Genomic DNA, 17,786 nt, shown 5'->3' on the forward strand with positions numbered 1-17,786 from the left:
TAACCAGTCCACAGTATACGTTATTTCTTTGTGCTACGACTAAAGAGTAAACTTCAGTCTTAGCAAAGAGGATGTGGCACAGGAATTCTCCAAGAAAGACAATTATGAGTCTCTAGAAAGAATACCAACTGAAAACACTGCAGAGAATTTGGGAGAGAGGAAGAGAGGAGGCAGGGGTCTCAGCAAGAAGCCATGCATTGTAGATGCAAGAGTGACTCATAATAAAGTTGGGGGGATTTTTTTTAAATGCACTCCTTGTCACCAGATTAACTTCTTCTCCACTGACATTAAACTGGAAGTCAATGACTAAGGTAGACACGGATTGTTTGTGAAAACTGAATCCTATGACTACAATTGTTTTCATGTATTCACAAACTGCAATGTTCCTTTTAAAAAAAACCAAAACCTATCTCTAATTAAAGAGCATAAACTGAGAGAACAAACTGCTGCTTCGAGTAAATTACTGACTCCACACAAAATTTTCTATAAATGCTTTATTAAAGCAAGGTCTGTGCTTCTTACTATGACCAACACTGCAGACTCTTCAGTGAGGAGTCTATCTTCCTCCTCGAGATAAAACAAAGCAGCCAGCTTATTTGCTATTTACTTATTACTGTGAAGTAAATGTTCAACCCAAATAGCACCACTACACAGTTCAGTCATAAACACAGTTTATTTTACTTTACTGCATCTGCCTGGTATAAATAACTTTGGAATGATGAGGGGAATAAAGAAGGGGGAAAAAAAAAAAAAGGAAGGAAGGAAGGCAGGAAGAAGGAAAACCTGCTCAGGTTCCCAAGAGTACATGATCTTCAACACACCTGCCCATATAACACTTCCAAAAAAATCAGCATTGGTCCATGTTTAGCTTTAAGCTCTGAATAAACTGGCAGTCACCCAATTTTGACTAGGAAAGCCCTGAGAAAGGGAGGAAACAGTTCTATAAACACAATTTATGCTGATCGCTGCACACAAATACTAATCACTGCCAACAAATCACTGCACATTACGGCCTTTTATGTATTGCATCAAGTACTTAGCATGTTAAAATAACTCAACAGCTATTTCATAATTTAGATGTCTCTTCCACATAGTTCAAAACTGCATGTAGAATACACCAATTCCTCAAAGAAAACAGGAACTACAAATAACCTTTTCAAAAAATTGCTAGTGTATGCATACAGCTCAGCTGGACTACATCTGTTATGAGGAAGGGAGAACAGATTTCCAACTCTTTGTTCATCCGAGGTAAACTCTTACATGGATAACTTTAATGCTAGAGATGACAAAAGTTCTCAGCCAAGACTGTTACTGCAGTTTGATGAAAAGTTACTATGTATCATTTGGACAAGTAATTTCTCTTTTAATATTTTGAAAGAATTTTATTTATAGCTATGTGTTAATAGACTTTAGGTTGCTAAAGTAACAGCTCATACAAACACTCAAAATATAATGGTTTTGCTTACACATACAATTCAGCTATATATTAAATTGTGACAATATTTTCGATTAATACTGTCATTTGCATAATTCAAGGTTAGTTTAGATATTTTTCAGAGATTTAAGACTTAAGGGGAACCAGTCATCTTCAGTAGTATAATCCTCTCATAAGAAATCCTAACACTGAATTCACAGTTTGATAGTCACTGAGGTTTTATTCGATTAATACAGCACGCTATACACTAAGCAATTTGAAGCCACAACCTTTTCATTAAAATATACACTTACAGAGGCATTGGATAACCATTCTTTTTGGAGTCAGTTATACTATTTCTCAAAATACACTTATGACATACATTTTGTAAGCTTATCTTACGAAGGTAAAGGGAAAGGAAAAGATGAAAGAGAGAAGAACGCTAGATGGCTGAACAACATATTGAGCAGCATTGATTTACCTTCTTCATCAATCCATTTCATGGTGAAAAGCTGCTCATTGTCAAACGAGCACATGTCTCGAACTTCACTGCATAGTCCCTCAAATGAGATAGAAGGTTCAAAATAGGTTATCATGATGTCCCTGAGAAAGAGAAAAATAAATCAGTGAACTTTTGTAACATGTAGCACTTGATCATCACCTCTAACACTTTCCATGTACCACTAATATAAAACCCATCCCTGCTGCAGCCCCTAGAAAAATATTAGGTAAGCACGTAAGTTCCCTTCCTACAGCAGTCAGGCTCCAGGTGGTTTTTATTACCAACTACTTGACACTGAATCCTCCAGGTTATCTGCTTAAGTAAGATTTAAATGTCCAAATAGTTGAAGGGAGTTGCAGCAGATATTAACCACACACATAAATGAGATACATTACATACCAGTGGAAACTGAAGAATGAAATGCTACAAAAATTGTGAAGGACCTTATTAGCATACAATAGCTGGGTTTGTGCTTTAACGGTTACTTTGTTATTAGCAAAATGTTAAGAATGTATATGTGTTCAGCTACATTTTGATTATGTAGATGTTATAAAAAATTAATGAAAACCATTAAACGGGTTTCCTAGCAGACTGGGGGAATGTTCCAAATACTGAAAGTGCCTTTAGATAAAGGAACCCACAATGCTTCACTGCAGTGATGGTGAAAATCTACTACTTTACTGGTATGCAGAATAGGTATTTCTGTTATAATTAAGATTAAAAGCTAAGTTAACTAGGTATTTAAAATGCATTAACATAAAATGCTGACCCATTGTGTTGGTATTTGCTGGGCCTTAAGGGGGAAACAGGTGACTCAGGGTTGCAGTCCTTCAAACAAAAGATTTCAGAGATACAGCACAGAGGAAGGCAGAAGGCTGTTTACCACACTACTCTTCAAACATCTTTTATAACCCAAATATGTGAGCTACAAGACTAATCTTCCCATAAAAAGCTCAGCTAGTTCGGTTGTTTCAGTTGGAGCCAGCCAGCAGCACTATTTGGTAAGAGGTGAGAGGGGAAATACTGAAGCAACTGGCAAAGTTTCCATCTGGTCAAAACTGACATCAACATTCCTGCCAGACTCAAGTGCACATATACAGCAGGTTAAACACCTTTAAATCATCCTGTGCGCTGGGCAGACTGGTATCACAGTGGTGACCTAATATGACATGCTGCAGTCACTGAACCTGAACCACTTTCAGGAGTGGCAGAGAACACTCATGATAAACATGCCTGCCTGAAGCTCCTTTAAGTTCAGCAGCATGAATAAAATAAAATAGCAATTTCTAAGCACTCAAGAAGAACAACGAACCTACTTCTGGATTTAAGAGCACAATCAGAGTTAGCATAGTTACAGGAAAGACTCCATTAAGGAGGGCAGTGAAATGACCCCTCTCAATAATCTAGATAAAGCAGTCAAAAAGCTGCTACAGTATTTGGTTAAGGAATTGCTCCTGATCTTTTCACACAAGAAAAAATGCAAAACAAAACAGTATTTGGAACCCAGTATTTAAACATAGTACAGTACTTCGGTGCAAACTGGGCTTTGTTTGAAACACCTGACTGCAAACATTCCACAAGGCAAACTGTGTTCTCTCAAAGATTTCCCTTCACATCCTCTATCAAAATGCACAAACTGCAAACCCAATGCCAACATTTGTCTCTATGAACAGAGGTGGATTTAACAGTGTGTTACAGTTACCCACATACAGGCATCAACCAAAGACAAACCAACAAGGCCCTACTAGGAGGCGAAGCTTTAACCTGTATTTCCTGTTTTTCAGGGAAGGAAATGAGGCACTGCTTACTTAGTAGCTTCACTGATTTTGTGCTAAAGTTTACTATGCCTTCCTTTATTTATATTTTAGTGCAGATATATTCACTTTGGAATATTTTCTTAAACAAAAGTTAAGTTCTGAAGGGCACTGAGAAGTCAGAGTTAAGTATTTCAATTACTGCAGTTCATTTTGTGGCTGAACTAGTATATAATGAGAGAGGGTATGTTAAAATAAGTGGTGACTACATGACTTATTGTCAGACAAGCAAAGAGAATTAGGTGACAAAGCATAATCTCAGACTGTCATCACTGATGCTGTAGCAAAAATGATGATTAAAAAGTATATATATATTAGCAAAGCCTATTCATCAGGTTTTCAAACTTGATGATTCAAGTTCACTTAAAATAGATTTATTTGTACTTCAGTGAAGAAAAAGTCACAACATACCACATAGTGAGCAGCCCAGTATCCTTCCTACTTGTTGCTACTTTTAAGTAGCAAAATAGTTGCCCTTTGAATAAAAGGAAAGTTCAATTATGTCAGAATTTAAGCAAGTTCCCTAAATTACTACCCTAATACCTCCGACAGGACACGTATTAAATTACAGGACACAGGACAGTTATTAAACCCAATTGGAAGATGTTACAGTCTCTGTTACACCAAACACTAATCAGCCTTTCGGGGAATCTCCAGCTAATAGCAATATAAATATATGAATATGAACAAGGTTCCACAAGCAACATTTAGCACTTTTCTCAGAGATGTGAAGCCAGCTTTACATCACACAGAAACTGAAAGATTACAGGTTTTCCTATGAGATTTATTTTGCCATTTTAACTACACTGATGACACTGACATTTTCTACTGAGGCAGGTCTCACTTTCAGAGTAGTTCTGTTACCACACCTTTGCATAATATGGTATTTTCCACTCTTCTTGCACCAGAAAAATACACCTATGACGTCTTCAATAGAAAAATAACCTGCATTCATTCAAGCTAAGATAAAGTCAAAACTCTACTGAGAAGAAATTTGGCATTTCAAACAAAAATTATGAGGCCAAGTTAAAGAAGAAATGAAAGTTAATGCAGACTATAGCCTGCTGCCTTGCATTAAAAAATACAAAATGCTTTCCTTCACTAAGACATGGGCAAACAATCTTGACAACAGCCCTTTCCTTCTTATGAAGATAAGCTTACACACTTTTTAATAAGCATGTTTGTTATAAAGCTGTTCTAAAGCATAATATCCTTATTTGTCTTCTCATGATACACACGATGAATTAGAAGAAAGTCCAATTAAAGCACACCCTTTGCATCACCACATCTGGATGTGACAACTCTTGCTACAGAAGCACCACGGTTTTTAGAACTTGTTTTAGGAGTATTATAATAGGTCTTAATCAGGGACTTGAGAGTAAGAAACATGCAAATAAACAAGACAGTACTTGTCCTGAATTACTGTTACATAGCATGTTGTCATTTATATCTTCCATGAATATTAATAAAGGATTGTTTTATTCACACTAATAAAAGGCCTGCATGAATCTCTACCCTGCAAATCTAAGAATCAGTAGAAGATAAACCATAGGAAGACTGAGAAAATACAAATGACAAATCTAAACACAAATGCCACAAAACAAGTTTTAAATATCTCTAGAAGACCATGAACCCCATCACTATCTTCCTGACCTTTCCTGAGATCAGTTTTCCTCATGCCTTTTAACGGATCATCCAACAGTCATAATATCCCTTAAAAAAAAAAAAAAACAACCTAAAAACCCTAAAAAACAAAAAAGTTAAAAAAAAAACAAAACACAAAAACCACAAACCCAAACAAAACCAACCAGAACAAACAAAAAACCAAAATACCAATGCCAACAGTTAAATGCAATTCAGTATCCGCATCTCATTTTTCACTTCTGAGGTTAAACTTCTGAGAGAACAATCACTGTAAAAACAGAGGTCTCAAACTGACTGCATCCATAATCTATTTCTGGAAAAAGTTTATCACCAGAAAATCAAATCACCATTGAAACAGCAAGAAGGGGTGAAAAAGTGTTCACAGGCTTAGACCAAAGCTTTCTCAACCTGAACACTCTCCTATGGAGAGCCAGATCCTCAAAAGAAAACAGAAGACATGGAAGAGAAGAACTGATCAAGATGAAGCATAAAGGACGTGTGAACTCAAAAATTCTTAAGAGATTAATTTCCTGGAATTAAGTTTAACATGTATTGTGAGAGAACTGTCAGGAACAGTCTTCATTTGAACAAAACCAAACACAAGACAAGCAAACCACTGGTAACCTATGCCTTTAACTATATTAAAAGTCTAACCTACATTACAGCCTACGCAGAGTAAGCAAAGAGAGCATTATCTACATTGGGCACTGAAAGCATGCAAGCTAGCAGTCCTAATCATGACAGAAAAACAGTTCTTCGAGTTTGTTGCTTGGTTCTGGTTTTCTTTTTTAAATCAACAGTGTTAATTCTACATGATTCCTAGAGCACAAGCAGTGTATTACTCCTATCTGCTCTCTACTACTACAATGCATTCCTCTCTTAATGATATAATAGCTTCTTGCATTGAACTGACAAAAAAGCATCTAGAAGAAATGAGATAAGACAAAAGGTAAACTTGGAATAATATCAGAAAGCTGAAATGGTTGTAATTACAGATGCTGTTCACCTTTGAAGCTGCTACCCTTTGCTACTGTATCATCAAAAAGTAGGTAAACATCAGTGTAACAGTAAATCCATAAGAACACAATGTACTAAATACACTGTGCAGATTATGGTAACTCTTTAAAATACATAATACTGTTTCCAGCATTTTAAACAACCAGCCCTGTGAGAAAGATAAGCATGGCTTACCCAAGAGAAGGAAATATGCAAACAAACTCAACCTAACACCTTAATTTTGAAGTCCTGAGAATTCCCCACCCCCTTACTGTCATCATCACTGCTCATTTGAGGAAAATTTTCCTTCCTGGTTTCACATATTTCATTAATTAAAGATAAAGAATTACCACTGCACAGCTGAATGAAACAAAGGCCTTTCAAAGTGTTCTTCATGAAAGCTTTTGTCTTGGCTGAGAAAAGCAATTAGGCTCTTGGCCAGCCTAAGCCTGTTTTGGGGATTCAGGTTCAGCTCTTTGTTTTAAGTCAGTAAGCAGGCATCTCAGGCCCCAGGTGAGTCCTGACTATCAGATCCCCACTGTTTCAAGAACAAATCTGTGCTTCTGAGTTACTGAGTTTTTATTCTTTAACCAGAAACTCCTTCTGGAAAAGACCTTCCTGTCAAATTTTCCACAGTAACTTCTACAACCTACTTAAACGCTTCTATTAAAATGAAATTAAGAAAGATTAACATTTCCTGATTAACACTATTTCCCATTAAATCCTCTCTCCAGCTCTAATCTTGAGACACTTCATTAGACAAAAGGGGAAAATACAGCCTTTGATAATCAGCATTTAGAGCCTCAGTCTCCAAGTTGCTGCAGTGTAAGTGCAGGTGAAGTGTTTTGCTTTGATACCCACTTCTTGATAGATCTTCTAGTCCGAGAAGGTGACATGACACCTTCCACTATAAGGAAGCAGAGGGAATAATTTATTTAGCTCTCGAAACAAATCATGACTAAGGCATTCAGCTCATTAGTCTGTTGGTATTTGCAATGGTTAACCAACACCCTATGTGACTCAGTATCATTATTAAAAGTAAACTTGATAATTGCATTAACAGATAAAAAGTCACTAGATAAGACTCAAAAGAAACATTCCCCTCTCTGTGAAATTATTACCTCATATTTAAAGTGTCATGAGCAAGCATTCCTGTCCAATGTAGCAGTTTTCCTCCTCACTCCCACAACCCTGAGCTGCTTTCTCTGTTCTTGCACCACGGCCTCCCTGTGCTAAAGAATTCATGTGATTGCATGTGGAAATGATCAAGATTGAAACTGACCCAGCAGAAAAAAAATAAATGGTTTTAACCCAGAACAGCTCTCACTTTAAGTTCACTGCTGGACCAGATGAACAATTCTGCCAGCCAATAGCCAGCGGCATCTCCACGTCCTTAAGAAATGGTGGATTAAAGGAACTGTAAAACAAAGAGTTTAGAATTTCATGTACTATGACTTGGACAGCGTTTCACTCATCTTTTAAAGCCAGAGACTGTGCCAGTCTCTACAGAACTTTTAGAGATTTCTGACAAGAAAAGCCCCAAAGCAGACACAAGACAAAAATCAAACACTCAGCATGATTTCTGTATCTCTCTTAAAATTACAAAGATAGAGGTAAGAGAAATAATAAATACTGTAAATGCAATAAACCGTTTCTTGTACTTAACACAGATAACTGGAAGGAAGCTGTCAAGAGTATCATGTGTTCACTCTTAATCCAAAAACACAACCTACATTTTTTTCTGCTTAGATCACTTTCTCTCAAACTTAATGGCCCAATGAACCATCAGCAACCCTTGCACTCAAGACTTTTAAAGTTAGGTCCTATAACTGTTACTATTTAATAGGGGGTTGTGATGCCAAACCAGATGCTTCTCCTGCCTTGTATATAATTGTTGGAGAACCACTGAATTAGACCAGCAAAATTTAGATTTTCATTGTGCAGACCTCTAGAACGTTGGGTTTTGTTTGGCTTGGGTTTATTTATTTGGTTTGGGTGGTTTTTTGTTTAGTGTTGGGTTGGGTTGGTTTTTTTTTTTTACACTGGAAGCATAACTAAGAGTAAATTCGTCTTAAATTACCATTCACAGATTCCCTCAGAAGTCACTCAATCCCTGGGAAACAGCCTAAAACCTGATGAAATAGGTTTCCATCCAAACACCCTCTTCCTCTAGACCTGAATATCAATTAAAGCACAGGGACCAGGGCCAAAGCTGGACTCCGAACATATTTTCTCAAGTATGAATTTTGGCATGTGTTTTGCAATGAGGTGTTATGAACGAATATGCAGTCATTACTGACAAGAGATAAACAACCAGAACCCTGGGGTGCGTGAAAGCAGGGTGAGCAGGGCAGCGGAGGCCTCTCTGGTGCATCCATCCTCGTTTACCGGCAAGGCCACCACGGAAGGAGTGGGGCTGCGCCGGCGCTCAGCCCCCTCCCAGCCCCCGCTGACTCCCAAAACTCCAGGAGAGGCTCCTCCAAACAAAACCTCCAGATCACGCAGGTTCAGCGCAGCACTGGAAGTCATTTTAACACGCTCTTTAGTCTCAGGGGGTGTTTTTTCTGCTCCCCTCTTCCTTTTTTCCCCTACAAGTAAGCGCATGTCTAGAACTCGAAATGTTAAAATTACAGTAAGCGCACCGAAAAACTCCTTTTTAAGACCTCTCATTCGAGGAGCCACCACTGACAGAAACCCGCGGGCAGCCGTGCCTGGCTTCAGCCACCGACGGGGAGCCGGAGACGTTCTCGACCGGCCAAACCCCGCACTGGAGGGGAGCGCGCTCCACCCGTCCCAGGGAAGGGTCGCCTTCAGACCCACGGCCAGGCACCCGCCGCTCCGGAGGTACCGGGCAGGGCAGAGCCGGCCCCGCCGCGCCGCGCCGCACCGCTCCGCCCCGGCCGGCCGCCGCCTCTCTGTCTGTCCGGGCCCCACCTCCCGTTCCCACCGCCGCGGAGCTCCGCGCCCTCACTCACCCCTTGTAGTAGGCTTTCACCCGGACCTGATGGGCGCTGTCCCCGCCGAGGCCGCCCCCTCCGCAGCCCGGAGCCGACATGGTGCTGTTGCCGCTGCTGTCCCGCTGCGTCGGCATCCCCCCACCCCGCGGCGGGCGGCACCGCCGGGGCGGCGGGCGAGAAGAGGGCTGGGGGAGCGGTAGGCGGCTGCGCGACCCCCACCGCTCCCCGCCGCCTCCTCACAGCGCCAGGCCGGGCCGGGGGGGACCACGGGGTGGGGAGCACGGAGCCGTGCGGGACAGTGCGGGGTTGGAGTACAGGTCTTCCCCCTGCAGGAGGGAGGAGCCACCCCGTCCGCCACCGGCCAGCAGCTCCGCCGTCCGAGAAGGCGGGCGCTACGCCTCCTATGTACTCCCCCCCACACGCGTGCTACGTGGGCTCTTCCCCGCGGGACTCTGCGCACACCTGTGGAGCGGAACGCTCCACGCCGAAGCGGACGGGGGGAGGCGGCGGAGCAGAGACAGCAGGTATTGCCGTAGCTGCCGAGCTGCCGGCTGCTCCCGGCCAGGCGAGCCGAAAGCCACTCGGATGCCGCTCTTCACCTTTCCCCTAGCTTGCAAGAGGGGCACGCAGCGCTGCTCCTCAACACACACACTTGGTACAGCCCGCCGCGAGGCATGCTGGGGCTGGTGGGCGGCTGCCTGGCGTTGGCGCCGGCGCGGCGGGAGGGCGGTCGGGAGAGGCGTCGGCAGCGCAGTGTTAGCGGGCTGTGGGGCGAGCCGCGCTGCTGAGGTACAGGGGTGGGCCTCCGGCGGCAGCGGCTCGTTCCGCAGGGTTTCACAACCGGAGCGACGCTTGGGGAAAGAGCGAGGGTGGAAAACTCGTCCCTTTCCCTAGGTACCGAGAGGACTGACCCTGCTCCAAGGAGATTTAGCAACGCCCACAGCGGCACTCTCTGGGAAGCGCCCACTGAGCAGTGGAAGCGCAGCAGCGGACCGCTCTCTCCACTTGAACAGTGGCATAGAACCAAACCCATCACTACTGCCTGAGCACCAAGAAAACCAGACCTGGACACATTAACGGTGCCTTTTGTACTGTGACTCCTGTACCAGTTGTGTCACTATCTACCCGGTCTGACACGTGGAAAAAGTCAGGATTTTAGCATAAAACCACTGCAGAAGTGGCCAACGCAGAGCTGATGGCAGCAGGCCCCTCAGTAGCTGTGGCAATGTGTTTCTCACTACCTCTGTCGACTAAAATACTTGTCAGAATTCTAAAGAATCCATTCAATGTGCCCTGCCTGCAAGATAGTACATTCAGTTGTGAAGCTTTAGTTACCTGTATCAAACGGCTAAGGCATTAATAACATGAAGGATGCTTTTTAACTGGGGGGGTATGTGTGTGTGTCTGTGCGTGGAGGTGTAGTAAACAAAAGGTGCTCTATTGAAACTGTTACTTATCAGCCACTTTATCACTGCAAGTAGTGTTTCCTTCCAGCCTGGCCTATTAATATACCAGTAGCTTCTTTGATAACACATACTGCCCAATGTCTCCTGCATGGACAGATCTAGGTAATTAGGTAATCCTAATACATAGGGAACCCTCGTTTTCTTCTGTTATAGCAAAAACTAATTTACTCCTTTTTTCCACTACTCCCTGCCATGCTCCAGTCAGCACTGCATCTGTATGTAACACCTCAGAGTTCCGCTTTATGCAGGATCTGCACTTCCCAATCCGCACACCTCACTGTGGTGAGCTCCCTCCCCGCTGCCCGGCCGCGAATCCCCGTCCCGGCTGCTCTCCGCCCAGACCCCCCCCACCCCGCAGCACCTCACGAAGGACACCGCGCTTCAGCGACAACATGGCGGCGGAGGCCGTCACGTGCGCGGCTCCGACGGTATCCAGTGCGCCTGCGCGGCACCTCCCCGGAGGGAGGCGAGAAGATGGCGGAAGCGGAGTGAGCGCCTTGTCCGAGGCGAGTCTCCCGGCGGGACGCGCGGAGGAGGGGGAGCGGCAGCGGCAGGCCCCGGCCAGGCCGCGGCGGGGCGCGTAGGCGGAGACCCGCGTCCTGACAGCGCCCGCTGCGGGCCGGCCCCGCGCGGGGAGCGGGCGCCGCCCCTCCCGCCCACCTTTTTCCCGCTCCCCGGCGGTAGCTGCCTCCTATGGGGCTGCTGGGGGCGGTGGCGCTGGGCTGGAGCGCGGCCGCCGGGCCGGGAGAGGCCGCGGCCCCCGGTGCCAGGGGCTTAGGGGATGGGTCAGCCCGGCGGGCACGGCCTGCGGCCCGAGGCCCTGCCGCTGCCCGAGGAGCAGCCCCGGGACTCCCTCTGTGGCCCAGGCTGTCGGGCCCGAGCAGCCCCCGGCGGGGCCGCGCCGTGCCGGTTCGCGGGCAGGTTGCGCCGCACAGCTTGGGTTGCATTTCCACAGAGCGTAGTTATAAATTTCCTGGTTTTGTTGTTTTTTAGCGACCCCAAGGTTTGGGCAAGGTTGGCCTGTGTACTCGAGCCACAGTTAAGGGAAAGAGAGGATTTATTTTGCATTCAATCATATGCAGAAGTGCTCATAGGGGTTAGGCTTAGAGGACATTTTAGTTTATTTTCTGTGATGTGTACCACTGAGAGTTGTAAGGAGAGGTCATGAATGGAAAGAGTAAGAATAAGCTCTATATGTTAAAAACAAAGCTATTTTCAAATACCAGTTAGGGTTGCAATATGTCAGTGGTGTTTGTTATTACCGTGGTGTTTGCCAAAACTCAAACTTCCTAAAACATGAGTGGTGACATTTGTATCCACTGTGCAGTAGTTTAACATTATTGGTATAGAATAGCAGGTTTGGGTTGGTTGGTTTGTTTCTTTTTTTTTTTACTTCAGGCATTTGCTTTGACCAAAAAAACATATAAAGTGGACAAAAATTCTCAGTGTTTACATTATGCAGTGTAACTTGAAATTATGTGATGTCTCATACTGTTACTGCTTGAATAAATGGTTATTTTCAATATAGTTTTCTGTTATGCTTTGTATTTTGGGCTTGCTTAAAATCAGTAGTGGCTGTTTAGTCTGTTTTCTAAAATTTGCTTTGCTTTACAGAGGTTCTTTTGAGTTAAAGTTGCTCACAGGCAACATGACTGTGAGGCATTCATCATATGTTAAGAAAGTTAATTTTACTGTAAGGTAGGAGTTTTGCCTTTTTGATAGTTGAGTACTTGATGAGCAATGTCAGAAGATTGTTTTCAATTTTATCTGAGGGGTTTTTTTATAACTGGAGTGGTCTCTGCACATAGTGTTGTAAAGTAAATGAAAGAGACGCCATAAAGGCAGTCTGATTTTAAGTCTGTAATGGCTTTTGCGCATTCTGTCATAAAATAGCCATCTGCTAAACTGTGATGGATTCTTGGTTGCCTTGTTAAAGATACCCACTTTCAATGCATTTCCTTTTCGTCCTTAAACATTCAACTTCTCAATGAAAGAAAGAAGAGGTTTCTACCAAATGTTATTTGTTGGAACACTTTGCTGTTCCTTCAGCCAGAAGAGGGCACGCTATTTGTGCGTGATGGTGCTGTGCTGTGTTTGTGTTGAGGTAGGACTAAGGGCTGCAAGTTAAGCGTCTCTTAAGTGTGGGGTCAGAGGATTCGAGATGCACCTCAGCGCCAGGCCGCGCTGAACCAAAGTTTAGGAGCAATTTCTTGTTCTCCATTGTACATCCATTTCAGGAGCAACTTGGGCAACTGTTTTTGAAAATGAGGCACTTCCAGCTAAAGGATTGACAGCTTTTATGGGTTGAACTGATGGAATAGCTTAGTAGAGTGGAATACTCTGCACATCTCACTAATAATACATCTAAAACATGGCTGAGGATGAAGGAAATAAAACATCCAATGTTGTTTTCTTAGGCTGATTTAACTGGTTGCATAGCTCTCTGCTAAAACTAGCTAGACAAGTTGTAGGTGCAAGTATTTTTATTTTCTTTTAGTGCTCTGTGGAGGGACACAGGACTTTTTTTCAAGGTACTTTACATTAATGTTATGTGAAATTAATGAAAAGTGGTTTTGGAAAGGATGCTGGCTTTATTGCAGTTGAAGTGTTTAACCCCTGAGTGTTAACTTGTGCTCTAATGTAGGTGGACAAATGGCATCAATAACACACAACAGATCTGAATTTTTAACAATAAAGCCATATTTTTTTCCTTCAGTGTTAATAGTAGGGAATATCTGCTTTTAAAGCCTGCTTTATTGCCACGAATGTTCTTTGACAGCAAAACGCTGAAATATACAATACAGTGGTAGGCATGAGGTCCTTAGGTAACTATCCATCTATTAAAGTTTAGTTATTCCAAATACTCAAGAGCTGCAGCATCAGGTGCAGTTATTTCTCTACTTGCAAAGCAATTGTGTTTTGAGAGGTGAAGCTAGGAGCCTGGCAGCATTGCATTCTACTTTCAGCTGTGTGAGTTGAAACTGGTAGTTATGTTTCTGTTTGATGCAGCATCCAGTGTTAAACACTTGATAATGCTACATTTTTACTAGTACGTTGCAGCTCTTTCTGAGTGTTTTTCTGAGCCCTTCTTTGTTGTAAGAAGGAAACACATTTTCTCCCCCCAGTTTTTTTAACATCCTTTTAAAAGCAATAGACAGCAACTATACTATTAATTGTTAATCATAATACTAATACTGAAAAAGAAACTAAATGCTCCTCAATATAGTAAGGCATGTAATTCTTTTCAGTTTTTAAGATGGTATTTTGGCAGAGAGATTGTACTCTGCAGCAGAGGGAAGTATAGTGCTGGGGAGGAATCACCAGAGACACTTGAACAGGTAGTTGTTTCTTTCGTGCCTCCTCTATTTTGTGAGGTATTCCTGTAAAAAGTAAAAAACATTTTTGCTCGCATCCTTTCTATTTTTTTCCATGTCACCAGTGATTTTTGCCAAGAATGTGGTTTTTCCCATGTACAGAATGATTGGCCAGCAGTCTCAGTGCTGTGGGGAGAAGGGATGTGGCAGTACTCCTGTGTAGCTTGCTGGAAATCATAGAATAATCTTGCATGTATTCCTAAATTGGCCACATCTTGCTACTTTTGATGGATCTTAGACTATTTTCTTTTCTTTTCTTTAAAATCTGTGTGCCATGTGCTAGCTTCTGTTTGTGAACCACTTTTATTTCAATTCTGCCAGGCTGGACGAGCACTGCACAGCTATGGAGAATGAACCAAGCACCACAACATGTTCTGCATCTACAACTACTATCACTACCACCTCCACTTCCCGAACACAGCTACCACAGATATCTGTCTACAGCGGCTCTGACAGGCATGCTGTCCAGGTACTGAGCTATGAAATACTCTTTCCTGTCTTTATAGTGCTCTCAAATACAGTCATTACATGATACTTTACACAAGATTAACTTTCCGTTGCTAATTACTATCCTTGTTCTCAGTATGTGACTGATTCTCAGAAGGTGTTTCCTACCAAAGGGTACTTAAGAATAGTGCAGGGTACAGGCCTGCCTCCCAGATAAGAGAGAGGAGAAATGCTGAGCTGGAAAGTTCGGATTTTTTTGCCATTCCCTAAGGGTATAGTTTATTAACATAAACCTATAAAAAATTACACAAAATAAAGCTGGCAGTTTGGCCAACATTGACTACAGAGATCTAGAGGTATCTCTGTTTGTATTACAGCTGCTTTGGATCCAGCCCCACCTTGCTGTTCTTTAAATTAGGTCTTCTCAAATTCTCTATGGTCTGTTCTGTTGCGTTTGATGATTGAGTCTCACACACTATCCTGATCTTTCAAAAAGTAGAATGTTACATAGGATTTGTTGACAGGAACCTAAGAGGCTTGGGTGTTGTGTCATGAATGATGCTGTATGGTCAACTGATTGTCAGGCTTTTCTTCAAAATGTGAATATATTTATGTTGACTGTATTCTGTGACTTGGTTGAGCACAGTGATGGAGCAAGTTCAGTATTATGTGATCGGTATGAAAAGGATTTATTTGGTTTTATTTCCTTGTTAAACTTCCACATCATCTCAGTGCGGTGTATGCTTTGTAATTGTAATTAATTAACCTACTGATTCATCACAGGTTATTCAGCAGGCCTTGCATCGTCCTCCTAGCTCAGCTGCTCAGTACCTCCAGCAGATGTACGCAGCTCAACAGCAGCATCTAATGCTGCAGACTGCTGCTTTACAGCAGCAGCATTTAAGCAGTACCCAATTCCAGAGTCTGGCAACTGTACCACAGGTGAGAGTGAAGATTGCTGGAAAAGAACAGTGTGCTACTTTCTAGAGCAGGACTGTAATTTTAGAGCATTGTCAAACATAATAACAGCTTAAGTGCCTGAGCTTAATGCCTCACAATAAGTCACTGTTATATTTTAACAACTTTGTTATTTTAAATTGTATCTGCCTCCAAACTATTTGGAAGATTTTGTCTAGTGTTATACATGCTCCAGTAGGCTACCATTTCATGCTTCATTGCATACATTATGATGCATCATGTAAATCATCAAACAGTAGTAAATATTAAAAGTAGGCCACTTCAATCTTCATCCCATTATTCCCTCTAAAAGTTGATGGGGAAAGCAATGAATTGCAATGTATCTTAGTGAAAGCAAATAAAAATAATGAACATCTGGTATCTTAGTATGTTTTGCCACACATCTGGCTGCATTTTAACTCTGGCAAAATTCCATTTTAACTCTGCTTGTGGAAACGTAGGAAGAAAATGACATTTCATTTCTGAAGCACAGCTTTTACCTTTGGTGAACACTGGAGGAGAGCAGTGGAAAGCAGTGGAAAAGTTTTCTTTGATCTCAGTTGACCTCGGGTTGAGAATACTGTTTTGCAGAGATAGGTAGTTGTTAATGATTTTACAATGGAAATGCTAAAACAAAGTTAAAGACTTCAGGGATAAAGCAGTTTGTTGCTAGAACTGGCACTGACTCGTCTGTGCTCCTGGCTTTTTCTTCTATAACCTTACCATTAAATCGTGGTCATATATTTATTGTGGGGTTTTTTAGTTGGGTTTTTTTTTGTGTGTGTATGATGGATTTGTGTGTGCCTGTACAGTTGCAAAGACAGAGCAAAGCAAATCAGGATGGGGAAGGCTAAGAAATTTTGGTATGCAGTCTGTTAATACATAATCTAAATCACTGCCCAGGTATTCATCTGAAGGGCTGGAATAGTGTACTGTTACAGACAATAGATTTGCATACATAAGTTATCATTCTAGAATATAAGGGTATTTTTTACAGCATTTATAATTTTTGGTTTATTTTTAGATCACTCAATAATAAAAAATTAATGACAGCTTGTAATGGTCACTTGTAAGTTCTGAGCACCATAGGTAGCAAGCTGATAAGTTAGCTCCATTAACGGGCTTATAGACTTTACCTCTGATGCTTTTTGTTTAAGTCTTGATCTGCAAGATTCTGAGTGCCTGAAATTGGGTAGGAATTCAAGGCATTTACCACCTTGCAGATAGCATTTCGTAGTGCAGAATGAGCTTTCTTGTAAACTAATTCTGCTGAGTAAAGCATTTTTACTGTTAACTCAGAGAAAAGGTAATGATAGAGAGGGATGTTTCTGATGGTTTATGCAATGATATGAACATCACTTAAACACTTTGATTTCAGTATTTGACACCTATTCTCGCTATTTAGGCAAGCCTGTCAGGTGGGAGGCAATGTACTTCCCCCACTGGGAATGTCACACAGCAGTCAAGCATGTCGCAGACCTCGGTACGTAACTGAACAAAGCCCTCCATCCATTCTCAAACCCTCCTGGTTATTATTTACCTACTTGGAAAAAGAGAAAAGATTTTAGTAATTAAATTGGTATGGTTAAAATTAGTATTACAGAAGCAGTAAATAGAAGTGTGATAACTCTGTAGCGGGTGATGGCTGTGCTTCCAGCATTCGCCAGTCATCCTGACATGCGGTGTCAGCCATCATCATTGGCCACTGTTGGAGACTTCACCGGTTCCAGACCTGTCTTGGTACTCCGAGGGACAGCTGCCTTCTCCACATGCACCAGTGACTGTTAGGCCACTGCAAGAGTCAGTCACTCCCCGAGCTTTCATTTCTCGCATGATTTCTTAACTGTATTTTCACATTAGTTTCTTTATTCAGGGCACTACTGTACGTTAAAATCATTAAGTGTGTATCAGCAATTAAAGAGCACCAAATCTAAAGAATCTAAGTCAGTGCTCACAAATATATAACAAACTGATTAAATATTTATAGCATTCATTCTTTTATTGATTATCATCTTATTATCATGCATCTTCTATGCACTTTCAATTATTTTATCCATATTCTAGGCATGTGCTCAGGTTTCAGTTATTTGCAGCTCTCTGTTCAGTTCATGCTGTATTTCTTTAAGTGGCATCTTCAGACATGTAACTTGCAGTTTATGTGCAGTTTTACAGTTGTCTTGAGTAGGACTTTGTTAGTCCTACAGACATCCTGCTT

The 17,786-nt window shown here is 42.1% G+C and overlaps 2 protein-coding genes across 6 annotated transcripts in view; one reads left to right on the top strand and one right to left on the bottom strand.

The window, feature by feature from the left end:
* Positions 1 to 9,960, bottom strand: part of PRKCI (protein kinase C iota) — a 28,931-nt gene extending 18,971 nt beyond the window's left edge. Inside the window, exons 1-2 of one of the 2 annotated variants that reach the window (XM_065674613.1) lie at positions 9,346 to 9,960; positions 1,896 to 2,017 (exon numbers count right to left, since the gene is read on the bottom strand). In XM_065674613.1, the coding sequence (XP_065530685.1) occupies positions 1,896 to 2,017; positions 9,346 to 9,461 (238 nt within the window). In that variant the 5' untranslated portion in view covers positions 9,462 to 9,960. Of the gene's footprint in view, positions 1 to 1,895; positions 2,018 to 7,149; positions 7,232 to 9,345 lie in introns of those variants that run through there. The other variant, XM_065674614.1, reaches the window with a different exon arrangement.
* PHC3 (polyhomeotic homolog 3) overlaps positions 9,634 to 17,786 on the top strand; it is a 39,955-nt gene continuing 31,802 nt past the window's right edge. The window contains exons 1-5 of one of the 4 annotated variants that reach the window (XM_065674610.1): positions 9,634 to 10,116; positions 10,222 to 11,299; positions 14,489 to 14,636; positions 15,398 to 15,556; positions 16,977 to 17,054. In XM_065674610.1, coding sequence (XP_065530682.1) covers positions 14,511 to 14,636; positions 15,398 to 15,556; positions 16,977 to 17,054 — 363 coding nt within the window. In that variant the 5' untranslated portion in view covers positions 9,634 to 10,116; positions 10,222 to 11,299; positions 14,489 to 14,510. Of the gene's footprint in view, positions 11,300 to 12,620; positions 14,132 to 14,488; positions 14,637 to 15,397; positions 15,557 to 16,976; positions 17,055 to 17,786 lie in introns of those variants that run through there. The other 3 variants (XM_065674609.1, XM_065674612.1, XM_065674611.1) reach the window with 3 other exon arrangements.

The sequence above is a fragment of the Lathamus discolor genome, chromosome 3 (assembly GCF_037157495.1).
Source record: "Lathamus discolor isolate bLatDis1 chromosome 3, bLatDis1.hap1, whole genome shotgun sequence".
Taxonomy (NCBI): domain Eukaryota; kingdom Metazoa; phylum Chordata; class Aves; order Psittaciformes; family Psittacidae; genus Lathamus; species Lathamus discolor.